Below are 26,563 nucleotides of genomic sequence, written 5' to 3'. Positions count from 1 at the left end.
CCCAATGAAGGACACCCCCATAAGCATGAAAAAAACCCTAGACCTAGTTTCTACCGATCAACTCTTCCATTTACATAACAAGCCACCATAATCTAGACCCACCCAAAACCCTGGCAGATATATTTGGAAAGCCCCCACAAGTCATTAAAACTGACAAAGCCTCTTTCATTTGGGGTGAAACGTCTTCAAGTGGAGAAATTCAGGTCCAGTTGCAAAAACAAGAAGATTTTGAAAAGACTGTAAAGCATACCTTTCTCTCCAGGTGGACCTGTTGCGCCTGGGAAACCTTTTGGACCAGGAGGCCCTACAGACAATATATTATACTCAGTACGGCATAATGATTTTTGAGGCAATAACATACAAACAGTGATAATCTCAAGAGTGTTCACCTGCAATTCCTGTGAGACCATGGTCTCCCATTGCACCTGGATCAAGTAATAAAACATTTTTTAGTATCTCTTACTGTCCTTAAAATCTATCGTACAACATCTTCACACTTTTTCCTGATTAAACTATCAACTGAACACACTGGTCTGTTCCTTGAACTTGTAGTGGGTGGATATACATTTGTGGGGACAACGCTAATTGAGGACAGAATAATATCACTCATCTTGCAGTCAGGTCAAAGGAGTGCTTGAGACTATCCCAGCTATCATAAGATGAGAGGCGGAGTACACCCCTGACCAGGTGGTACTCAATCACAGGGCCACATAGAGAGACCATCATTCATGCTTCCATTCATGTGTTTGGGCCATTTTGGGTCTCCTACTAACCTGCTGCATGTTTTTTGGACTATAGGAGTTAATCAGAGATTCAAAGGTCACCCACGCAGACATGCAAATCCCACACAGAAACCCCTCCTGTCAGAATCGTGACACATACTTAAAAATTTAAATCGCTGAATATTTTCTCAAAGCCAATCACATAATTTTTTGACCTATCGTTTAATAATTGGGAATTCACATCTGGGGGCCATTTATTTGTTCTTGTTATTTAATACTTTTAGTTAAACGTCTTTGAGCGCTAGATCATTTTTGTGTATCTTTGGGCTCAACTGATTAGGTATTACCTGACATTCTACCTTGAATTTTACCTCACCTTTCTGCCCCATCGGCCCAGTGTTACCAGCATGACCAGGATGTCCTGGCTCACCCTGAGAACCTATTAAAAGGAAATTTTCAAATCAGAGACGAAGCACCTTGCTGGGTTCATCAGTGGGCCATTGAATACTTTAATATTCTACCTTTTTCCCCTTTCTCTCCAAAACCAGGGGGTCCTTTCTCTCCACGTGGGCCAATAAGCCCATCTCTTCCTCTGATGCCCGGCGTTCCCTCAGGTCCTGACTCGCCTGTTACGAGAGGGAGTTTCTCATATTCAGTTGATTTCAGTGGTGGGCCGTCAGGGCCTGCGTGGCCTTCTCTGCTGGCCTAAAAAAATATCTGTATCACAGATGTTAATTTTATTTGGCCATGAATACTTATTAAATAATTCCGAATGGTCTGTTCACTTCCTTTCATAGCTTTTCCGCTGGTTGTACCGCTTCCAGAAATGCATATTATAGCATTTAACCAACCACATTTCAGCCATCATCTGTTGCCAGGGAGGGTCAAAGTCAAAGAAATTTGTCTGGGGGGGTGGGGGGGGAATCAGTTCTGCCCCTAAGCAAAAATATAAGTGTAGCCTTCTAGCAGGCTACAGCAACGTCAGCGTATTCACAACCTCTGATTGGATAGAGTGAACTAGTGTACTAGCGAGGAGAAGCATACAAGCGATCTGCAAACAGAAATATAGTTGTGTTTGTTAAATATCGGTTTTGTCAACCCACAATGGCTGCAGGAGAAGAAATGGATTTAGTTACTAATGTAGTTTTGAAGAAAAGCTAGACATAGTAAAGAAAGTTCGGGCAACGCTTAACCTAGCGCACCTGTCACAACCAGGAAAAGGATTTGTCTGACATTTTCAAGCCACGAACTTTGACTGGTACAGCTAGCTCAAAGGCTCCGAGGTACACTGCAAATTGTATTGCTGAGAGTGCTTGGAGCTGAAGCGCACGGATAATCTGTGCGACAGAATTATCGAACTCTTTCTGAGGAAAGAAAGGAGGATTGATTTTGTCTACAAATGATCAGAATATTTGGTGAGTTAAATGGTTATTATTGGTGCTTTTTATGTGTCGCAGCTCTTTGCTTTAAGGCATTTATTGTGGCTACACGAGTTATCTATCTGCGATGCACCTCTCTTTATACTGCATAATTCTGCATAATGAGATGTTTTTTACAGCCATATACTAATTATTTGGGGGTGGATTGATTCAGAGCACTACTGAAGGCCTAGGTGTAAAATGCACGGCCCGCCACTGGTTGATTTACTCTCCCTCAGGAAAAGATTAAACTGAGCATGACTGAGCATTACCTGTGCTTCCTTTTGGCCCCCTTGGCCCCTCTGCTCCTTGGTGACCAATCTGTCCTTGAGGCCCTGAAGTGATTGGAAATAAGAGTGGAAAGGGTTATTATCCTAAAGATAAAGGGAAATTGTGTTCTCAGCCTTACCTGGCAGGCCAGGATATCCAGTATCACCTGCAAATCAGATGCAGATTTAGTATTCATATTTTCAAACTTGGAATAATTTCTTGAAATTAAATCTCACCTTTTGGTCCAAGTTGACCTGGATCTCCTGTGAACATGGAGTCAGGATAATGATCGACATGGCTAAAAAAATATACACACTTTCCATTGTCCATTTCTACCTACAGTACATACATACCTTTAATACCTGGGTCACCTTTTGGTCCTCTGAGTGACTCTAAAATTAGACAAAATAATTTATTCACCTATGCTGTTTCATGGCTGCCTCCTGATTTTTACCAGAAAGTGTAACTGCATTACGTCTGATATCATCTGAGTGCAGTTCAGCTCTGACCAGTTGCTGGACTGCTTTCTTCAGGTCAGCACTCTCCTGAATAGATCCTGTAAAGCCTCCTCTTGGTCCTGCAGCCCCAAGGTTGATATTATTATCAGTGCGTGTCAACGTGGATCCAGAGGAGCCCCTTTCAGTGTATGTTGACTTCAGTGGGTCTATGATGTTGACATCAGATGCAAGGCGGCTGGACCAGGATGAGGAACCACGTGGGGGCTCTAGGGCTTCCACACGACTCTTGAGACGTTTGACTTCTTCACCTGAAGATCAGAAAAGGTGATTGAATGGTGTGTTCAAACAATTTAACTGGTACCTCACACACATTTCCCTTTCTTACTCAAAGCAATGAGTCCAAAAAGTAGGCCGAGGAGGAGCAGCAGGCTGAGTAAAAGGCCCAGCAACCACTTCCACCAGCTGCAGCAGGAGCACAAGGAGCTCAGACCAGAGTCACCTTTACCAATCTCTAACACAAGAGAGACATAAAAGTGTTTTGTTTGTGAAAGTTTTTACAATGTGCCTCCTTGTAAGAAAAGTGAAACTGTTATCATTGTCCAGGTTCAAACTCAGAGTGCACATTGATGCTAACTTTAAACCAAACAAAAACAATGCAGTAGAACACTCAAAAAGAATAAATAGATTATTAGATGAAAGTATCTGAAAAAATGTAAATTTTCAGTTTTGAATTCTGATTTTTGATGGTGCCCTTATATTTTTATTCTCTAGGCCATAAAGAAAACAGCAGGAAACGTGTGTCTGATGAAAAAAATTACAACTCTCATTTTGAATAATTAATATGAGAATGTGCATTATTTCATGTCTTTGCCACAGTTGAATAAAACAAGTACTTAATGTAGGTTTAGACCAAAAAATAAAACCTTACATAGTCCAAGATGTGAACATATTTGGTATAGAGTATATGACACTTGCAGTGATAGGCTTAATTTGAATTCCAGAATATAACATGGCATATAGTGCAAACTTGTATTTGCATCTAATTATACAGCAGCTGTGTTGCTTATCCTGAGAGCAAGGGTTAGGACTTTTTGTTTGCCTAGGAAAAACATGTACCTGCAAAAGTGGCTTTTTCTTTTGTGGGAACATTCAGGGACAGCGCTATAAAAATAAAATACCAATAGATGTCATTGAAAAAGATGAATGCATGTGTAAATCATACTACTTCAGAAAATTAAATGTTTTCACTTTAATATACGGCATGCAAGCAACTACATTTGGCATCAGTTCTCTCTGTCAGCAAGCTGGCCGATAGTTTCTGCTTCTCTCTCTTCAGTGAGTCCTCAGAGTAGGGAGCTGGAAGAGGGATAAAAAAAATCAAGAAATCAAACATGAACGTCTCAGAAAGGCTAATGTTTCGCAGTAATTTTCTAATAATGCTTGTTGTGGTGGTTTTCAGTACAGGTAAAGGCAGTAGATGGAGCCGACATGAACTGCTTTCCAGTGTCTTTGGTCATCACCAGCCGCTCTGTTTCCTTCTTGATGGGAGCATTTTCCTTCTCTATCAGTACAAACTTGAAGTCTTTGCCTGAGGTGTCATCAATGACAGGGCTGCTGGGTCTCACTGAAGAGAAAGGTAACATAAAAACCAAAACACACCGGAGGTGATCCAAACCTAACATCTACCATTTGAGTAAAATCTAACAAAACATTAAAGCAGCTGTAACATAAATAACATGCTTCATAAAACAATTAATAGCACAACTGCTGCTTTAACCTAGATAAATTTAGCTGATGATACATGTGATGGGAAAGTTACACATACATATGTCAATAGTAAACAAATGTGGGTTGTGATTTTACTTTGATTTTAATCTGTTTGAGAGCAGTTGATTAGCAGTATGTCAAGGTATACTCCAAATACCAAATGTACCCATGCTGTGCTTTGTCGACTTGACTACAGTGGTACTTCGAATATACTTGAAAAAAACTTGGGAGTTTCATACCTGTTGACGTACTAATGGCAGTACTGGGAACATTTTTCTGAACGCCATATACTGATAGAGAGAAATGTCATGTTTAAAACAGTTAAAACGGTGATACAGGAAATCATCTAATTCTTGAAATGATCTTCCAAAAACAATTTTGTGGACATTTGTATGAACATTTTTCATCATATTTTTTTTTTTTTTAAAGTAGATCTTGTTTTGGCTCGTAACTGATACGGTATATACCAGTTTGCCTTTTATTATGTCTTACAATTAATGATTACACATTCTTACCCTAACCAGACATCCCCTTTTCTCACACCAACTAACCTCATGCCCATTTGCTCAAAAACACTTGTAACAAACAAAACATATCTACTAGTAGCAAAAATGAAACACATTAGATAACATTATTATTATTGTTGCTGTGATGCATTTTTGATTTTAAAGATCTATTGTTGAAACAATCTCATAAATAATCAGCATGATTTTTCTCATCTTGGTCTTTTGCATGTTTGCATATATCATTTGCATTTATCATCATAAATTAATTTTCTTCAAATAAAAAGAGCACCTTAAATCTCACAAACTTATTTGGTGGATACAAATTTTGTCTGGACAATCACACAAATGATGCAAAGATTAACAGGTTTTACAAGTTGACTTTTACATGTATTATTTCAGCATTTAGTGTAAAGCTACCAATCAATTAAATAAATATGCATGCATTTGTTTCCAGGCAGGATTCAAGGAAACAGACACAAATGTGTTGAAATATTGTCACTGCCTCACCAAACTGTGAGTGGCCTCCAGTGGGGGTCGTAATAGTAGAGCTTGAGGGCCCTAGGTTATTTTGAACTCCGTAAACTTGGGCTGAGGAAAAAATGGGGAAACAGACTTAAAACAGTGACTTCTTATCTGAGACCGGCCGAGAAGAGAAGTCCCACAGTTCTGAAACTATAGAAACCCACCTGCGCTGCTGACAGATAGTCCACTGTTCAGAGGAGGGGAGCCGACCGCCATGTTATTCTGGACCCCTGAACGTGGTAGAAGGCCGTCTAACAAAGATGTAAATAGATTAACAGACAAATCCTTCAAACTTGAATTTCCCGTGAGCAATATTGTCTAAGTCAAATGCACCAGATTGTGTTCATTGTATAGTTTTACTGCACAGTTTAAGATCTGGTGTTTTAGAGAGCCCCATATATTTTGAAGAATTTTGTAGGAGCTTATATTCATGAAGTCTCTTATAAGTCAACCAAGGCATGGTGCTTGGATTAAATATCATCATAGCAACTGGACCTGTTTAATTTTTCGATAAGAGATGGAACAGTCTTTGAAAAAACTGAACAAGTACAAAGGTTTAAAGCGTAACTGCAAGGGGCAATACCGACTTGCTACCATTAAGGTATGATTTTTGGCTCTGATTTCAGAATTAGTATTGTTCTTATATATCTATTTATTGTTTCATGTCCTTACAAAATAACCCATGTCTCTTCACTGTGTGAAAACCATGTCAAACTATTGAGCACTCATCGCGGACATTAAAGTTTGAATATCATTATAATGGGAAATTCATATGTGAAATTCCTTACATACCTCAAGTAATTTCCTTTGTATACAATGATTAACATAATACATCCCTTGTTGAAATTCTTTTTGTAAAATAAACATTTGTCTATTTGTTACTGCCTTGTTATGCAGATGTCTAGAATGATGTCTGTGGAGGAGCTTAGCCATCGAGGTCAAGAGACTGCACTTGTTCAGTAGGGGTAACGTAACAAATAATACCTGAGAACAGCTCGAAAATGATGTGCGTAAAGTGCAGTGAGGAAACAAATGACTTGTACAGTAATAGAAACTAAAATAATCACTGTACAAACTGATAGGCCATTAGGTGAGAGCCAGCTCTTTGGGCCAGGGCTAAGTAGTCCATTTACATTTCAGGGAAAAGGGCACTCATTCACTCATGGTAATGGATGCATTTTGGCCAGGGATGACAAATGATTTGAGAGAGGATTAACAAAGCCATTGTTGTAAAACTGGAAAACCTATCACTCAAGAGGGCAACCTAGGGTATAACTATGACTATGACAATAGATTGCTCCAAAGACAAATCAACACCCATCTTACGCGTTGACCCATTTGACCCCAGCTGTGCATCATACTGCAATAATTGGGGCCAATAACTTTATCCTAACAAAACCAAATTCCAGTCAAATTCCAATCAGGTCTCTATAACCCCAGTTCACATTAAGCACAGGACAGATCAAGGTACACCCCCCACCCCCACCCCCACCCCCACCTCCACCTGTTTAACTAAAATCTTGTTAAAAAACTGTTCATAAATGAAAAAGGCTTTGGATGACGGACAAAATCACTTAAGAGACTAAAATTACGTGCAACTGCTATGACAACATTTAACAATGATCGCACATTAGATACCGATTAAAACCTTTTTTTTTTCATTTCCCAGTATACCCACTGTAGCGCTGACTTTCAAATATTATAAGTTTGAAAGTTTTCCCACCTAAATACAATTTGCTTTATACTTATTGCTATAAGTGCCTTTTCTCTCTTCAATTATTTTCATTTTTTTAGTAGTCAGTTAACTCAAGCACATATCTGTTTCACTACAGCAAAATACCACTCCACCCACTGGCAAATTACACACTTTTACAAATAATAGGCAAGGACTGTTATTGCATGTAAAATTAAGTGTAAAACAAATCTTTTAGTACTGCCACCAGAAAAAAGTATAATTCAAATCAAGTCAACTGTAAGTACTTAGAAAGATAATGTGAAATGACAATTCAGTAAAACTATAAGAACTCATACTGACAGATTATTGGGAGTTTTACTGACTTGTTTTGTAGTGTGATGTACTACCTTGCCCTTTCAAACATTTTTTGATATTTTCAAGATTTATTTCATAGTGTTGTTAATTTCTTCACCAAAATGAGAATAGGTTGAGTGTGTCAGACTATTATTCATTTTTATAAGGACGGCATTTACACACACGCACACACGCACGCACACACACACACACACACAAAAGCACACGCAGGAAAACCTTCGGGCTCTTCAAATAATTTGACAGACCTTGCTGATAAAGGGTGGATGTAGTTGATAGGTTGTTGGGGTTTGAATTGTAACCGTAGCTACTGTTCATGATGCTCCCTACAGCCATGTCTCTCCCAAGACTCAAACCACTCCCACCACTCAATGTGGGCCCGCCACTCATATTGATCCCTCCACCTCCGTTGGTTGTGCCATTGACACCTCCTGACCAGTAGTTGTCTGAAAATGAGCAAAGACAAATCAGAAGCTTCTTAAAAGATTGTAAAACATTTTGCGGTTCATTTGCATAATTGTTAACTACTACATCTGTATTTGTCAAGGCCACCCGGAACTTTATTTTGCAGTTAATCATTAATTTTATTACAACACATATGCCACAAATGAATTCTAGGAGCTGATGAAATAGAACCTTTCAACAGCTTGTTTGAAGAGAAAAATAAAATTTAATTTCTTCAAAGTGTAAAGTGCAGTCTAGAATTCATTGTTGTTTTAATTTGACTGTTATAACTATTGTATGACAATTGTCAACCTTTTTCTTTATTGTATTTGTATGAGTTACACTAAAGTTGTTCTTCTGTTATGGAAAAAGTGAGATTGAAAAATGAAATAGTAAAAAAAGGACAGCTGATAGAGGACGCTCATTGGTTTTTCATTGGATGGAAACAGTCACACAAGGTGGCTATTTAATCTATTGTTTATCAATCTCCTATTCCTTCTTATCCAGAGAAGGCTTATTACTGGTGTAACCTGGAGTGACACTCTCTGACATGGTCCTGGTCTCCACAGCGGCCTTCCGGGGGATGGGCAGCGTGTCACTGGAGGACTTAGGGGAACTTGCACTGTTAGAACGATTTCCTTTCACCAGACGCTTCACATCATCCAGTTCAGTCCCTACACAGCAAACAGAACAGCGTAGATGATCACCCACCACTATATATTGTTTTCAGCTTAGGCTAATGATGCCACATCTGCCAAAGATATGAAAACTCCACGAAAAAAAGGATTCAGACTCACAATTTCCTGTGGGCGAAGCACTCTGTAGCCTGGCTCTAATGGCACTCTCTGAAATTAAATTTTCAATTTGTTTGAATTGTTTTATTTATGTTCTTGAGCCTGCACTAATTTTCATTTATTTTCTTAAATAAACCCCATTGTTCAACCCCTCTGTGGTATTAAGGTCAAATTGACCCATTCTGTTTAAGAACTGGCACATGACAAAAGGTTTAATATGGTTCTGTCTGAATATTCATGGTACCTCTACTATGACTGCGTCCTCTGGTGGCAGAACCTGCATTTGCAAATGAAGAGTCTGCAAGAAAACAAAGACGTTGCCCCTGAGTACACGTGACTGTGAGAAAAGTTTGACCTAAAGGCTTCTTGATAGTGAGCCAACGAGTTGGCTTTTCAAACAAAACATTTATGTGTTGACAAATTCCTGTTCAACCAAAACCACAATGTCTGCCCTATGGCAGTGTTTAGTGATGAGAGACATGCCCATTCATTTACATTGTGGGGCTGACAGTGTTGAAATAACTATAGACCATTGAATCAGTTAGAATGAATTGGCAGACTAAAAGGGAGTGTAGTTGAGACAGATCACATTCAATGAGCAAATTAAAAAAAATTATATCTGGCCTGGGCAGTTTCGGCATGTGTCTAGACAAGTTGACAATCTGGCAGTGTGAAAGAGCAAAGTTACACACATAGAGGGACTTTGAGGAATGCAATGGTGAGAGCTGCTTGGGTAAACTGACCAAGGTAAGGCAAACAAAGACATAAACAACTAATAAAGTACTAATGCTATTTTTGAAAAGTAACGTTAAACAAGTCTAAAGGGGATCCAACAGAATGTATTTTTTTCCAAAGAAATGGTGATATTGCAGAAAGTATACCAATAACCACATCTGAACAATGCATTACATAGTGGAGGAAAGATGTTTACTCATCATAATATCCACCAATTAAGAACAATGTAGACAAATAGCTTTCCTTGCCTCAACAATATTAGGTGTTGTGTGACAAATAGAGCCCATGCCAGAGGCGGGCTAGGAATTCACCAGACAAAACAACAGAATAACAACTTTAAATTGAAATCTGGCATGCTGTTTGCATTATTAAATGGGGCTCAATCTACACTCTAGTCACCATACTGTATATAGAGATTTGTGATCAGTATAACCTCTTGCTTTGTCATGCCTCAAAGTAACAAATACTAAAACCAGTTTTTGTGCAGTAGGTTGGAAATAATAAAATTAAGAGACTGGCAAAAAACAAAAACAATGTTAAAAATTAGGAACATTAAATACCTTACAAAATGGATGTTCACTTTTGAAAAAAATGTAAACATAAAATAATCCTTATAATAAAATAACAAGATTTATAATGGATTCTAAAATACCAAAAATTAAGCACTGCACTTATGATGACAGTAATATTTTGAATTTACAAAAACATATCAAAATCAATGTATCATTGAAAAAATTAAAAACTAAACATTTGTTGTATTTGGCAAACATGTTCCTTTAAATGATCACCTAAAATAATCCCAAATATCCCAAGTCCCCAAATAACTGGACTTGGGATAACGACTGAAAAGACATCCCATGAGACATTGTCTCATGATAATGGGGATGGTGAATCTTGCAAAATGTGATGCTTTTCTTTAACATATGCAATTTCAACCTACGCACTGGGGAAAAAAGGAAATAATTGTATGTATTTTATGAGGTCAGACTGACCCTAAAGCCTCTCTGTCAAATCAAGTTTCACTCACCATATTCCCTCCTTTTAAACTCTGGAGATGAGCCTGGGGTTGAACTATCTGAAACATGGTGACATATCAAATCAGCTTTCACTGTTTATTGTCTATACAACATATACAGGCATGCTGCAAACACAATAAAGACAGTTCAGTGAAGAAGCATAAATTGAATTGTCCTTAATATGTGACTAACCATCAAAAACATTAGAATGAATAGTTGTTATGGTGGTCGTGGTTTTTCTTTCCTTGAGAACAGGTGAGTAAGCGAGATCTGAGGATGATCCCGTCAGTTCCCCAGATCTTTGTCGAGAGCTGGTCTTTATCGCCTTGGAATCTGTTATAAAATCATCTCTCCTTATATCTCCAACACTACTCACAAAACCAGAGGATGAGCTTGAGGATCCCCCTCCAACCTGAACCCCCAATCCTGGACCCCTTGCAGCTCCAGAACTCCCACCTCCTGATGACATGCCAAGGCATGTCCCTTGTGTTTTGAGGCTGCTACCTCCAGCATTCTTAACGCCTCTAGATCCCTTGGGGCTGCTGTAAGACCTGCTGGATGTGATCGAAACGGAGCTGCCTCCAACATTGTGGCTGCTCCCTCCACCCGACACACCAGCATTCCAAGGAGGATCACCTGTATGGAAGAGAAGGAGCTAGGACTGTGGTCGGATTAACACACTGTCGTCCCGCCGGGCACACATACCGAATTCTCAGAATGGGGAAGACTATAGTTTATTTTTAACGATTTAGGTATGAGGATTTTAGGATTTTCAGTCAATGTAATCTTAAATATTTATCCACTTATTTTTCTTCTTTTAATAGGTACTTATAAGTATTTTTTTAATTTTATTTCAGTATTGAATGTAACACTGCTCTAACCTTAAAATGCAAAATATCTTGTAGCGTTTGTGACTAGGGACCTTATTCTTGATTTTAGTTGGGCTCTCCTTCCAGGCTAATGCCTGTAAAATAGGTTTATGTACTTTCTCTTACCCATTTCAGGTTATAGCTTTCCAATTTTGATTTTTTTCATGATTTTTGTAGAAAGTTCTACACGTAGTCCTTGAATGCTCATTCATTTGAAGCAAGGACACGTGATAGCATATACATTTTATTAATTATTTATTGTCTTTTACTTGAACTGTCTGTCTGCTAAAACTCAAATGGGTGTGATTTAGTTGCATAAATTCAATTTTGAGATGCAATAGCAATGGTGGATTTTATATTTGTCCAATCATGAAAACATTTTTGTACCTCTGCCCAAGCTACTGTGTCCCAACATGTTCAGTCAAAACCAAGTGATGCCTTCAAATATGAATATAATTTTTGACACGCACATGTAACACAGTGGCTGTCAAGTGCTGATGCTAAGGGCAATATCGCCTGCATAAAAAAAACAAAACAACAACAACAACAAAAAAAACATTGGACAACTCACCATTTAATGGAGCACTACCACCATGCTGAGATAAAATCAACACACGCTGCATCAAAACGATTACTCTAATTTAAAACCATACTGTTTAAAATGTAAAGAAGGAGGGGCGCGTATAGGGAGTAATATGCTCTTTATATTGGAAAACTGTCTTAGGCAGTGATAGCTGCTGTTCTGACCACAGACACACGCACAGTCAAACCGAGCACATGTTAAATTCGAACGCTACTTCCCAGACTTCCCATTTTTCTGTCATTCAGAAAACACAAAGCTGAATCTGTTTTTACTTACCAAGAAGTGTATAGAAAAAAAAATATTACGCCCAAAGTCAAAGGACTATTATATTAGTGTATTGTAGGACAGAACCCCTCAGCCCTTTATCTGTTTCTTACTGTTTGTTCTTAGTATAGCTAACCTCTTATGTCAGATGGCTACTCTTAACAATGAGTCTTTAGACCTGAATGGGGCCAGAGAAGGAAAGAAAACAACTTTTTTATATGAAACAGCAAGAATGAAACATATTATTTTGTTACTACAAGAAACCCAAAATGATGAAGGCAGCAAGGAAGACAAGTGTCGGGAATGGACAGAGTGGGTCATTTTAATCACGGCACTTCATCTGGTGCAGGATTGGGCTTCCTCGTTTGCAGAACCTTCAGACCTTTCCAAACACCATTGAAAATGAGCATGTGGCTCAGGGAAGGTGTTTTTTTAGCCAAAGCTACTTTTGATCATTTTACTATTGTTTAAATTAATATTTAAGCCACAACCATTACCTTATTTGACGGAATCAGCAAGAAATTGAAAATCAAAGGCCGTGCAATTATGTGTTTTAGGGGTGATGATTTTTAATGGTTCAAAGAATTACCTTTTACATCATAATCATACAGTGCATCATTCAGCCCCTGTTTTTAATGAAAATATGCTGGAAGTTAATGGTAGCCTGTGTGCTCCGCCACCTTCTTCATCTCCACTCCCTGTTGCTTAAACCTTCCACTTGTGTCCCACTCATACACATACATTTTGGCCTACTATTTGAATGTCCTTATATGCCTTACTTACATCTGCAGTATTAATCTCAAAACTATCCATTATTGTCCAACCTTCTGTGCTAGCACAAAAGTAGGAAAAACAACTCTTTTGCTACTCTTATTAACCATTCTCACTTCGAGTTCACGGTCAATGACAGAACAGTTCCGACAAAACCTTCGAGGAAAAAAGTTCTGCTCAGATGATCTGTCAAGGACGAGCTCCAAGGACTTCATTTTGTCCTTGGAAGTAAGAACAAATTTGTCTGTTCTTGTGGAGAATCTACAGGCCTTAATCATCTTTGAACAATTTTCATTTAATCATAATCATGAATTGATTTAAAAAAAAATGAACAAATTATTTTTATACACAGGGTTACATAGTTATACAATGAATCCCTTGAATGAATGTTATCATTTGAACTTATTATTTTTAGTGCAGACCTTACCTTTGAGTCCTCCTCCACCCCCACCAGAAATGGTCAACTTAGCTGTATTCAGATTGTCCATTCAACATCAACTGATAAAAAAACACACAAAAACAAAACAAAACAAAACAAAAAATAGACCAGTTAGAGTGTTTTATGCATTGCGCCATCTGCCACAAATTAGTAATGTGCCATCAAATTGTATGATATCAGGGAAAATGTCAGATAGATTTGCTATTAAACTAGAACTTTTCATTAGCCAGAGGCAACATTTGCACAATGTTTTTGAACAAGCCCTGTTTTGATGAGATTATATCTCTTTTGTTCACTGTCAAGGTGCAGCTGTCCTTTTGAGGATTGAACATGCCCTTCATGAAAAAGATTTGAGTGATAATTGAATATCACAATTGAAAGGGTGTAACGCTGTATTATTTCTAAATGTTTCTTTCCTTCATAAAACAAAAAGGTTAAGCATAAAATGGAGTAAATCCGTAAGAAAAAAATCATTTGTTGATCTACATACAGACTGACTGATAGATCACAATATTTTCTTATTTGACTGTAATGTAAAAAAATGTAATTTAATACATTCCAGTTGAGATATTTCTTTTACTGAAGTCTATAAAAGTCATTTTGTCAATGTGAAAAAAGAAGGCGATTGGATGCTTACAAAACCTGTCACATGGACATTTCACATCAAGTTCAAGGACAATTTAAATATGTGTCTGATCTGAGTTTTGATCCAACTGAAGGATATACGGTTGCCAAACATACACACACACACACACATATATATATGTATATATATATATATATATATATATATATATAAGGGTGACTATATTAGTTGACTATATTGACAGTTTATAGATTTTTAACATTTTTTGCATTGTGTGGCCCTTTCAGTATGACATAATTTGTACTAACGATAGGATAATGTCAAATGTGTAGAGTAGACTTGGCCCTAAAGAACCAAATTCAGAATTCACATACTGTATGTGGCTTCATCATTGTAGGATTATGTAGTGTGTTGATATAACATGTCATATAAACTATATGGAATTCAAAAAGTCAGAATCTGTGGACAACATTCATTGGCTAGGACAGATTAGTTGTGGTCTGTGTTGTTTTGTGCTCCTTATCACATTCTTTTGTTCTTTCTTTTTCACCTTCTCCCATGACACTTCATTTTTCTGCTCAGTGTTGTTGTGGAAATTGCAATATACTACATGTGATGTGTGATAGTGAAGAACATGGACATATAATGACTACAGTCTACAATTTTGTGTGCAATAAATTGTTTTCTCTTCTTTTTTTAAACATTTTTTATCCATTTTTGCTGTTTTATGAATGAGTAACTGGCCAAGTGATTCATTTTTCATTTGCGCAAACATTTCCATTTAGTTTTTTAGTTGACTGTAAATTGGGTGCATGTCAACTCTCACAGATTTTTTTATTATATACATAAAAACAATTAACAAAAACCCACTGAGAATGTGAAACACTGTTTTAATATTTAGTACTCTCCGTCTAATTAGTAGTGCATGGGTGTGCAAGAAACATTTAAATTGTGGAAAATTCACATTGTTTTTGATGTTAACAACATTTACTTGTAACACTGAAGTACTTAAAAGATATGTGTTCCACAATACTGTATAAGCATCAGTGAGAAGTTTTGAATAACAGACATGTAAAGCAAATAGGAGCAATCTGTATTCATAACATGTAAAATGCATGACTTTCTCAATGTTTTTTCTCAAAGTTTAAAAACAACATTGTACACAAATTAACTCTTACCTTTCAGATAGTGACTTCAAAATAGAGATTGTATTTCAAGATATCAACTCCAGGTGCCGATTAAATGTGTCGTGCAACTCCAGAATGTGCCTGAAGAGTTTATGTATAAGCCTTGCCTGACTCACAATTCCAGCAGACAAGTTCCAACAGAGTGGCCATTACTTTGCTACATCGTCAGTTTTGAGATCAGGAAAAATAGCCTGGGGCTCAGAGAGTGAAAAAGAAAACCACTAGTCTGAAGCTGGTAATAATAAATCAATGAGTTTCACTGCTGCTTGGCAAACAGCCTTTTCTCTGTTTGGGCCTGGATATTTGTTTGACGAGGCAAGAACGGAAGAAAGGATTATGCTCTATACCCATTAGTTGTGAAATGTATTTGCTAAACGATGCAAACAAGCAAATACAGGACTGCTTAATACCAGTGGGTAATGAGGTTCTACAGTCCTTTAAAAAAATATTGTAATTTTTGGTTAATTGAAACAAAGGAGAAGAAAATTGTATATTGTATTTATAACAATAATATAATAATAATGATACATCATTGTTACATATCGTACCAAAATATGCAATGGAAAATGAAAATGAATAAATGAAATAGAATAAAGAAGTTGATAAATAGTAACCAAGTCAAGTAGATAAAATTCAAATACTGAGATAATATGTGATAATTTACACATTTTTCCAGTTCTTTAGGTAATTTCTTACTGATTTTTATATGTCTCCTATCATTTTTTTTGGAGGGGGGTGATTTCTTCACTGTGTAATTTTGTAATGTTTTGGTGTTTCTTTTAATGTTTTGAATTATTTCTCAAAGGGTTTAGAGTAATTCTTGTTAAGTCTGGAGTATTTGCTAATAGTTTTTTAATTTCTTCATAAACTCCTGCTAATATATGCTATTATTTATGTCTTTTCAAGACACCATTCAATTGATTTTTATATATTTTCTTGATCATTTTAAATAATCTCTTGATGATTATTACAGTTCTTTTTTCTAGTGATTATGGCATTGTGTTTATTCTTAGGTTTTTTGTTTTAACTAAAGCATTGACCCCCTCTGTGAGCTGCCACCTTACGGTGGTGGAGGGGTTTACACATCCCAGTGATCCTGGGACCTATGTCGTCAGGGGCTTTGTTACCCTGGATGGGTCACCCAAGGCAAACAGGTCCCAGGTGAGGGACCTCATGAAGAAGACAAACCTTGGACCCAATTTTCCCTTGCATGGACACGACTCCACGGGGCTCCTACCTGGAGCCGGGCCCGGGGCAGAGCTCGTTGGTGAGCGCCTGGTGGCCAGGCCTTCCCCCATGGGGCTCGGCACAGCCAGAAGGAACAACATAGGTCCCTCTTCCCTTGGGCTCACCACCCACAGGAAGGGTCAGGTGCAGTGAGAGCTGGGAGGTGGCCTGAGTGGGGGATCTTGGCAGTCTGATCCTCGGCTGCAGAAGCTGGCTCTTGGAACATGGAATGTCACCACTCTGGTGGGGAACGAACCTGAGTTGATGCGCAAGGCTGAGAGATTCCGAATAGATATAGTTAGACTCACCTCGACTCACAGCATGTAGTCTGGAACCAGGCCTCTCGAGAGGGGCTGGACTCTTTTTATTCTGGAGGTCCGCGGGAGGCGGGAGACATTGAGTCAGAATGGGCCTTGTTATGTGCTTCCATTGTCGAGGTGGCTGACAGGATCTGCGGCCATAAGGCTGTAAGTCTGTAGGGGCAGCAACCCTCAAACCCGCTGGTGGACTCCAACAGTGAGGGAAGCCGTCAAACTGAAGGAGTCCTAGTGGGCATTTCTGGCCTGTGGGACTCTGGAGGCAGCTAACAGGTACTGGCAGGCCAAACAGGATGCAGCTTCGGTGGTTTCCGAGGCAAAAACTCAGGAGTGGGAGGAGTTTGGGGAGGCCATGGAAAACAACTTCCGGTGGGCATCGAGGAGGTTCTGGTCCACCATCTGGCAGCTCAGGAGGGGGAAGCAGTGCTCCGTCAACACTTCGCAAAGTGGAAGTGGGGTGCTGCTGACCTCAACTCAAGACGTTGTAGATCGGTGGCTGGGATACGTCTGAGACCTCCTCAACCCCTTTGAAATGCCTTCCAATGAGAAAGCAGAGCCATGGGACTCTGGAGTGCACACACCTATGTCCGGGGCTGAAGTTGCTGAAGCTGTTAAAAAGCTCTTTAGTAGCAGGGCCCTGGGAGCGGATGAGGTCCGCCCTGGGTTCGTCAAGGCTCTGGATGCTGTAGAGCTGTCCTGGCTGACACACCTCTGCCACATTGCGTGGATGTCGGGGACAGTGCCACTAGACTGGCAGAGGCGGGGGGGGTTGATCCCCCTTTTTAAAAAGGGGGATTGGAGGGTGTGCTCCAACTATAGGGCAATCACACTCCTCAGCCTCCCTGGTAAGGTCTGTTCATTGAACCTCAGATCCAGGAGGAGCAGTCTGGTTTTTGTCCTGGCCATGGAACAGTGGGCCAGCTCTATACCCTCAGCGGGGTCATTGAGGGGGCATGGGAGTTTGCCCAACCAGTCTACATGTGTTTTGTGGACATGGAGAAGGAATTCAACCATGTATTGCAGGCAATCCTGGCAATCTGGTGGGGGGAGTATGGAGTGTGGGGTACCGAACATGCATTCGGTCTCTGTATGATAAATGTCAGAGTCTGGTCCACATTGTCAGTTGAACGTGTTTCTGGTGAGAATTGGACTCCACCACAGCTGCCCTTTGTCACTGATTCTGTTCATAACTTTTATGGGCAGAATTTCTTGGCACAACCAGAGCATCGAGGGGATTTGGTTTGGTGGGAATTGATTCTTTGCTTTTTGCAGATGATGTGGTTCTGTTGGCTTCATCAGGCCATGATCTACAGCTCTCACTGGAGTGGTTCGCAGCTGAGTGTGAAGCGGCTGGGATGAGGATCAGCACCTCCAAATCCTAGACCATGGTGCTCAACGGGAAATGGGTGCTCACTCCAGGTTAGGAAAGAGGTCCTGTCCCAAGTGGAGGTGTTCAAGTATCTTCAAGTCTTGTTCATGAGTGAGGGGAGGATGGAGTGGGAGATCAACAAGCTGATCGGTGCAGGGTCTGCAGTGATGCAGACTCTGTACTGGTCTGTGAAGAGGTGAAGAGGGAGCTGAGCCGAAGGGGAAGTTCTCAATTTATCGGTCAATCTACATTTCCACATTCACCTATGGTCACGAGCTGTGGGTAGTGACCAAAAGAATTGGATCGTGGATACAAGCAGCCAAAATGAGTTTCCAATGCAGGGTGGCCAGACTCTCCCTAAGAGATAGGGTGATAAGTTTGGTCATTTGGGAGGAGCTCGGAGTAGAGCAACTGCTCTTCTGTATAGAGAGGGGTCAGATGAGGTGTCTCGGGCATCTGGTCAGGAGGCCTCCAGGAGGCCTCCCAGATGTTCCAGGCATGTCCATCTGGGAGGAGGCCACGGGGAAGACTCAGGATACACTGGAGACACTATGTCCTTTGGCTGGCCGGGGAACACCTTGGGGTCCCCCAGGAGGAGCTGGACCGTCTTGTGGGGGAGAGGGAGGTCTGCGTCTCACTACTCCAGCTGCTGCCCCCACGACCAGACTCCGGATAGGCGGGGGAAGATGGATGGATGGATGGATGGATGGATGGATGGATGGATGGATAGATGGATGGATAAAGCATTGACTATAGTGTAGAGCAAGTCAAAGCTATTGTCAGCAAGTAAAAACTAGTGTCAAGTTGTCTTTTTTCATAAATCATCAATTCCCAACGGTTGTTTCATGACATATTATATGTAGAGTAAGATAAGAACACACTATGAAACCCAACACTTTCCCATGAGCAAATACTTGGCAAAAGCAGCAAAGAAAAACTTTTAACGGGCAGAAACTCGGACAGAGTCGAGCTCTGTTTGGATGGCCGTCTGTTTCTGCTGATTAGAGTAAAAAAGAGAGCGACAGACAGATACACAGAGATAGAGATGTAGAGAGCTAGAAAGAGATAGAAAGGAGGACAGAGAGAGAGAAACCCAAGCTGCTCTGTACTGCCTGGTAAGTGCCTTTCGAAGCGGCTCTTCCACCATTGGTGTGTGAGTGGGTGAATGCATCAAGTAAAGCATTCTGCAAAGGAGTGAAAGTGCAACATAAGTTAAGGTCATTTTAAGTATTCCATCTTTAACTTTTAAAGACAATAAAAGGGAACAACAATCTGGGACAACTCCTTATTAGAATTGTTATGAGAGAACATCTTCAGACAAGTGGTGACTGGATGCATACTGTATGTAGCAATCTTAATATAAATGTTGCTTTTGACTCAAAGTGGGACTGAATGGCAGAGATATTGCTATATTATCTTCCTCAGCTCTTATCATATGTCATGGAATCCTTTTCACCTTGAGAGGCTATTGTTGCATGGACAAATTTTTACCAATGAACTTTGTGGTGAAAATTCGGAGTGTCCTTGCAGTATTAACAGCTGTGCAATGTGCAACATGTCTTATCATTCCTGTGCAACATGTCGTTGTGTTAGCAGCTGTGCTACATGTACTTAACCTGTCTTATCGTCTGGTCTGTTCTGGTGTATTTTGATAAGTGTATGTGTAGGACATACTAATGTACCTAAGAAAGAATCATTTACTTGCTGACAAACATGTACCTGTTCTTTCCCTCCTCTCTCTATAAAAGCTTGCCTATAACATAATTCAGTGTCCGGTCTGGAAGGAGACTGCACCCTGTTCGGCCAAATAGAAAGTCTTGAGTGCTGTTTCTAATTGCAGACGATAGCTGGTCTCTGCTGATCATTGGTGACTGTTGTTGGCTATCACTAGTTGTTCATGTTAATTTGATGCACCGTTTCTATAATAAACTCTTGTAATCTCAGAAGACTTATCGTTGTCTTGCCTTCACACATTAGAGACTTTCACCTTGTTAGCAAACTGTTTTGTATTTGGACTGGTGTGACTTAGCAGGACCTAATTAATTACATTGAGAATAAAATAAAAATAAAAAAAAACAATTTTATCTTTTCTTTAGGTCAAGGTGGAAGGAAACCTTGACCTAAAGTCAAACTAAATATTTGTCAGGCAACTTTGGAGCTGTGAGATTGTGGGAATGGGGGAAGACAAAAACTTAAAATACAGTGGGGAGAACAAGTATTTCATACACTCTTGATTTTTCAGCTTTCCCTCTTACGAAGCATGTTGAGGTCTGTAATTTTTATCTTAGGGTACTCTTCAACTGTGAGGGGTGGAATCTAAAAACAAAAATCCAGAAAATCACATTGTATAATTTTTAAGTGATTAATTTGCATTTCATTGCATGAAGTAAGTAACTTAATATTTGGTACAGAAACCTTTGTTGGCAATTTCAGAGATCAGATGTTTCCTTTTGTTCTTGACCAAGTTTGTACACACAGCAGCAGGGATTTTGTCCCACTCCTCCAGATTTTCTCCAGATCCTTCAGGTTTCGGGGCAGTCGCTGGGAAATATGGACTTTCAGCTCCCTCCAAAGATTTTTTATTGGGTTCACGTCTGGAGACTGGCTAGGCCACTCCGAGACCTTGAGATGCTTTTTATGGACCCACTCTTTAGTTGCCCTGGCTGTGTGTTTCGGTTCATTGTCATGCTGGTAGACCCAGCCACGACCTATCTTCAAGGCTCTTATTAAGGGAAGAAGGTTACTGGCCAAGATCTTGTGATACATGGCCTCATCAATCCTCCATGATGTTTCAACCTCCATGCTTCCCTTTTGGGATCATGTTCGTGGGGTTGTACTCATCCTTCTTCCTCCAAACAGAGCGAATAGACTTTAGACCAAAATCCTCTATTTTTGTCTCATCAGACCACATGACCTTCCATTCCTCATCTGGATCATCCAGATGGTCATTGGCAAATTTCAGACAAGCCTGGACATGTGCTGGCTTGAGCAGGAGGACCTTGTGTGCACTGCAGGATTTTAATCCATGATGGTGTAGTGTGTTTGTAGTTACTGCTAACAGTTAAAATAATTCATATTTCATTATATTTCTTATTCTTCCTCCTTTCTACTATTATCTATTACTGTTTTTTTTTGTTTTTTTTCCAACTTGAAACTCTAGCACAACAATTTCCTTCGGGATTAATAAAGTTGTTCTCATCTCATCTCATCTCATCTCATCATTACTAATGGTTTTCTTTGAGACTGTGGTCCCAACTCTTGGACATTTTACATAGAATTTGATCGTAATATTACAATTCTCAATACTGCTTCCAGTTGAACAGTATTTGGTCAAAAGACACAAGACCAGATTCTTTTCACAATCAAGTGCAGGATGCATGGACGTGTCTGCCCAAAATAAACCAAAACCTGAATGGAATGTGATGTTTCAGTCTAATTATACTGTATGTTCAAACATGTCTAAAATGAAACATGAGCGGGATAAATTCTTCTGTGACATGAATCCTCCTTACTGATTCACTCCAGCCCATTGCCAGGATCAGATACACCCTTGTGCTCAAATCACTTCTGTGACTCAGACCTTAAGTTTTAACTAAGAAATAGAAAGTGCAATAATTTTTTCACGATTGTTTTGTTTGACAAGACTGTTTGGAGGGTGGTTTGCAGACAAAGAATTAGCTGTGCTTGGACCCTAATGGCTAAATGACATACTCAGGTATTCTTTTCTGCCAAACAGAGGGATGCAAACCTGTGAGCATAGTTTAAAATAGAACAGATTGAGGCAGACATGTTTGTTCAGAAGCTGGTGGGTGAGCCATAATTGCCTTTGAATAGATTAGATGTACCAAACCCAGATGTGGTTTAAAAGTACAAGCAAGTACATGTTGTCTCTTTTATCCATGAATCACACGTTGTTGTGCAGACAACCGCCCCCAACATAAAAAAAAAAAAAAAACACATCAGAACATTTCCATCAAAATAATTTTATCCAGGGGAAAACCTTTCTTGCTCTGATGCTCAAAAGCTATCTCGCTATCCCGCATCTGAGACCAATGGAGCAAGTTTAGGTTGTGACAGGCAAATAGAATCAAGGACTCAATTTTTTGAGGAAACGACAGTCTTCATCTCAGTGCACCAGTGAAGCAGGAAAACCACAGGGTCTGACTAACTGCACAGTCACATTGATGGTCTTTGATGTATGTATCCGAATCAGAATACTTTAATGATCCCCCAGGGGAAATTTATTTTCGTTGAAAGCAGCTCCTGCTACAGAGTCAAGAGGGTAAGAATTAAAATAGAACTTGAAATAAAAGTAGAAGATATCGCTGGCTGACGCAGACTCATAGAACATTTTAAGCATGTTCCTACAGATGTCAAAAGACTTCAGTCACCTCAGCAGATAGCAGCGGCTCTGGCCCCTCTTGTACAGGGCGTCAGTGTTCTTTCCCCAGTCCAGTTTGTTGTCAGTGACTACCCCCCGCAAACATGTAGGCGATCACAATGTCCACAATGACCCCCCTGATGACGACAGTGGTCTTGGTTCTTCAGGGGTCAAGTTCCACAAGTTCCTTCGTCTTTCCTACATTGAGCTGCAGATGGTTCAGCTCACACCATGTGACAACGTTGTCCAAGGAAACCTTGTATTCAACCTCGTCACCCTGGCTGATACATCTGGCCACTGCCGAGTCATCAGAAAACTTCTGGGGATAACAAGACTATGTGCAGTAGCTGAAGTTTGTGGTGTAGAGGAAGGGGGTCTCTCCAGGGTCTCCATAATGTGAGAGGTCAGTGCCACCAGTCTGTAATCCTAAGAGGCACCAGGACACAGCATCTTTGGCACAGGGATGAGGCAGAACGTCGTCCATACCACAGGGACCCTCTGCAGATTCAGGCTCATGTTGAAAATGTACTGAAGAACACCAGAGTTGGGTAGCACAAGTTTTGAGCACCCTGGGGCTGACCCAAACAGGGCCTGCCCCCTTGCCTTAGTGGAGTTTCCACATCTGCCCTCTAACATTGTCAGCTGTGATGTTCATTGCGGCGGTGGGGGTGGAAGTGACAAGCAGGTCAAGAGGGAAAGCCACTGGAAAGTGGGGGAGTACTGTCAATCCACGGCCCGGGGAGGGTTGGGTGCAAGTCACCCTCAGTGGAAGAAGGGGGAAAGGGAGAGGGTGGAGTAGGTGATGGTAGTTGGCAAGGAGCAGAGGTGATGGTGGGGGTATATGCAGGGGGTGTGGACGCTGTGAGATCAAATCTATTTAGGAAAAGATTAAGTTTGTTGGCCCATTCCTTGCTGCCTTCAATTCCTCTTTTTCCTGCAGACCTAAGACCAGTGATAGTCCTCATATCTCACCTGACCTCCTTGGACTTGTTCTGCTGGACTTTCCAAACCCGTTTCCTTAGGTATTCCTCCTTAGTGTCTCTGATCTTCAGCTTTAGGTATTTCTGGATGGTTCTCACCTCCTCCCTGTCTCCAGCCTTGAAAGCCCTCTTCTTGTTGTTTAGGTGGACTTTTATGTCCTTTGTTACAAGTCTTATTGTTTGGGTAACACTGAACAATCTCGGTGGGAACAATGGAGTTGATGCATAACTTGATGTAGTATGTGATGCACTCTGTGAGTCCATCGATGTCCTCACCATTTGAGTTGCAGGTGGGCTTTTTACCAGAGGTACAGAAGATGGGCTGAGGTGCACCAATTAATGATCTGACCTGCCCAGTGGGGTACTGGAAGCCATACAGACAGAGTGGAGACAAGGCTTATATTTCCTCTTCTCCATCAGCCTCACTTCCCTTCTCCTAGTTTCCCTCCTCCGCTGGTTTTTCTTTCCACTGCAACCTCGATGTGTTCTTCTCCAGATCTCCTCGGGGATGTCGACAGATCTGATCATTATGCCAGTGATCGCAGAGCGATCATCTGATCCCTCGCCATGTGTTTGCAGAGCCTGGCAGCATGAAAAAAGTAAATTCTGGATGAACGCGTATACCGGAGCTCTCTCCACCAGCATTGCTGAAGAGGAAAACAGCTTAAAAAAGTTACAGAACAAAATAAATGAAAAGAAATGTTAATGTAATTTAGGAAAATGTGAGAAATGTGAGGAGCTCCATGATGTCTGGAGGTTCTCCGTCATCCAGGTCATGGTAAATTCTTGTTAAGAGCTCCATGGTGCTTCCACATTATGTTCTCCCACCATGCAATGGTATAACCATGAGTGTACAAGAACAGCTAGGAACACTTCCATTCCTGTGACTGCGCTTTCTCGCACAGGCAGGTTTGGAATTGGAGGATTTGGACTCTTAATGAGCTGCTAACTTACATATCCCAAACGTATGTCAATGCTGCATGCAGCAAGATGACAGCAAGAGGACCTACCTAGATGTACACTGCTCAGGAAGCGTTGGCTATTTTACAAGCAACAGAAATCGTGGTACAGAGAAATGTGCCATCTGCCACAAGTACACCTTTAGGAAATGTAGAAAAGGATCTCCATTTGTGTGTAAAAATTGCAAAAAAATGCTAAAAACAGAATGCTCACAATTTGTTTTCAAGGCAGTTTATTTGAAATAGTTTTCATTACGATTTTTTTTTTTCTTATTCACTCAAGTCCTTTGTTTGCTCATTACTTTTACTCGTTTTTCTCTTTCGACCAGAGAGGGGGGAGGGGGGAAAGGTACTGATTGAATTTGCAACTGCAACGACCAGGTGATAACATTAACACTTCTTGGAAGGGGAGGGGGTCTGCAGGAGAGTGGCAAGTTCCACTAACTTTGTTCTCCACAACACACCACAATATCTATTCACAGTTTTATCAATAATTAATATAGATGTGTGGAAGTAATAAGTCTATTTCTTCCAACAATTTTTTTTTCTTTTTATGTTGTGATTTCTACAAATAACTGGGTCAATTGTGACCGTTTATTTTGTTCAATTCTTGAGTAGTTGTAAATTACTCCTCACTTGATTTTAATGTGTATTGAACATTTTTTGTTCAGTCAAGTTTAACTGTTCAGTCTTTAAAACTTCAGAATCAGAGTGATTTGTGCGGTCATTGAAACATTGCTGTTAGAAGTTGTATGTATGATATCATAAGACTAGCACTAATGCAGCCTCAGGGGGGCTCCCTGAGCCAGTCGCAAGCTCGGATAAATGAAGAGGGTTGCGTGAGGAAGGGCATCCGGCGCAAAACTTTTGCCAAAACCAAACATGCCTGTCAATCATAATAACCTGATTGTACCGGATCAGCTGAAGCCCGAGTTAACAACGACTGCCGTTGGTACCAATGACCAACAGGGAACCAAAGGAAAATGGTAGGAAAGGCAAGAGTCTGGAACTGATAGGGACTTCGAATATTGGGACTATGACAGGAAAAGGTAAAGAAGGAAAGTGGTGGAACCAGGTGGAAGGGTAGTAAGGCTAGAAGCTTAGGAGCAAGCTTTATGGCTATGATGGTACTGACAAGAAGAGATATGGAGTAGGAGCTATCTTGAAGGAGGAGTTTGTTTGGAATGTTCTGGAGTTGAAAAGAATGTCAGATGGACTTATGAGTCTGAAAACTGGAAATTGAAGGAGTGATGCTCAGTGTTATTAGAGGCTATGTCCCGCAGGTGGGGTGTGAATTTGAGGAGGAGAAGTTCTGGAATGAGTTAGATGAAGTGATGCAGAATATCCCCAGGGATGAGAGAGAGGTAATTGGATCGGACTTCAATGGGCATGTTGATGCAGGCAATAAAGGGGATGAAGAAGATTTGCAGATTTGGTATGCGGGATCGGAACGCAGAGGGACAGATGGTGGTCGATTTTGCAAAAAGGATGGAAATGCCTTTTTTCCAGAAAAGACAGGAACATAGGATAACTTATAAGAGCGGAGGTAGGAGCACCCAGGTAGACTACATCTTGTATAGATGAGGTAACCTGAAAGAGAGCAGTGACTGCAAAGTAGTTGAAGGTGAGAGTGTAGCCAAAAAGCATAGGATGGTGGTTTGTAGGATGACTGGTGACAAGGAGGATCAAGAGCACAAAGACAGAGAAGAGGACAAAGTGGTGAAAGCTGAAAAGCGAGGAGTGTTATATGGTTTTCAGGAAAGAGTTGAGAAAGGCTCTGTGTGGTCAGGGAGAGCTTCCAGATGATTGGACAAGTACAGCTAGAGACAGGTAGGAGAGTACTTGGTGTGTCATCTGGAGGGAAAGTAGATAAGGAGACTTGGTGGTGGAATGAGGAAGTGCAGGAGTATATACAGAGAAAGCGGTTAGCAA

The 26,563-nt window shown here is 40.3% G+C and overlaps 1 protein-coding gene across 3 annotated transcripts in view; it reads right to left on the bottom strand.

The window, feature by feature from the left end:
• The window catches only part of LOC147216996 (uncharacterized), a 41,031-nt gene extending 25,524 nt beyond the window's left edge, over window positions 1–15,507 (bottom strand). For 2 of the 3 annotated variants that reach the window (XM_086176714.1, XM_086176716.1), the window contains exons 1-24: window positions 15,390–15,507; window positions 13,614–13,684; window positions 10,892–11,335; window positions 10,711–10,758; window positions 9,193–9,246; window positions 8,952–8,999; window positions 8,676–8,828; window positions 7,959–8,156; window positions 5,828–5,914; window positions 5,649–5,729; window positions 4,875–4,925; window positions 4,331–4,492; window positions 4,144–4,224; window positions 3,985–4,029; window positions 3,254–3,379; window positions 2,886–3,176; window positions 2,764–2,802; window positions 2,647–2,673; window positions 2,550–2,576; window positions 2,413–2,475; window positions 1,244–1,348; window positions 1,099–1,161; window positions 390–425; window positions 251–304 (exon numbers count right to left, since the gene is read on the bottom strand). In XM_086176714.1, the coding sequence (XP_086032840.1) occupies window positions 251–304; window positions 390–425; window positions 1,099–1,161; window positions 1,244–1,348; window positions 2,413–2,475; window positions 2,550–2,576; window positions 2,647–2,673; window positions 2,764–2,802; window positions 2,886–3,176; window positions 3,254–3,379; window positions 3,985–4,029; window positions 4,144–4,224; window positions 4,331–4,492; window positions 4,875–4,925; window positions 5,649–5,729; window positions 5,828–5,914; window positions 7,959–8,156; window positions 8,676–8,828; window positions 8,952–8,999; window positions 9,193–9,246; window positions 10,711–10,758; window positions 10,892–11,335; window positions 13,614–13,674 (2,344 nt within the window). In that variant the 5' untranslated portion in view covers window positions 13,675–13,684; window positions 15,390–15,507. The remainder of the gene's footprint in view (window positions 1–250; window positions 305–389; window positions 426–1,098; window positions 1,162–1,243; window positions 1,349–2,412; window positions 2,476–2,549; window positions 2,577–2,646; window positions 2,674–2,763; window positions 2,803–2,885; window positions 3,177–3,253; window positions 3,380–3,984; window positions 4,030–4,143; window positions 4,225–4,330; window positions 4,493–4,874; window positions 4,926–5,648; window positions 5,730–5,827; window positions 5,915–7,958; window positions 8,157–8,675; window positions 8,829–8,951; window positions 9,000–9,192; window positions 9,247–10,710; window positions 10,759–10,891; window positions 11,336–13,613; window positions 13,685–15,389) is intronic. The other variant, XM_086176715.1, reaches the window with a different exon arrangement.
• Window positions 15,508–26,563: the final 11,056 nt, after the last annotated feature.

The sequence above is a fragment of the Fistularia commersonii genome, chromosome 29 (genome assembly GCF_037954325.1).
Source record: "Fistularia commersonii isolate RoL2024-O1a breed Wild chromosome 29, RoL_Fcom_v1.0, whole genome shotgun sequence".
Classification (NCBI taxonomy): Eukaryota; Metazoa; Chordata; class Actinopteri; order Syngnathiformes; family Fistulariidae; genus Fistularia; species Fistularia commersonii.
The sequence above is the reverse complement of the archived record's forward strand: the minus strand, read 5'-3'. Positions and strand labels throughout refer to the sequence as shown.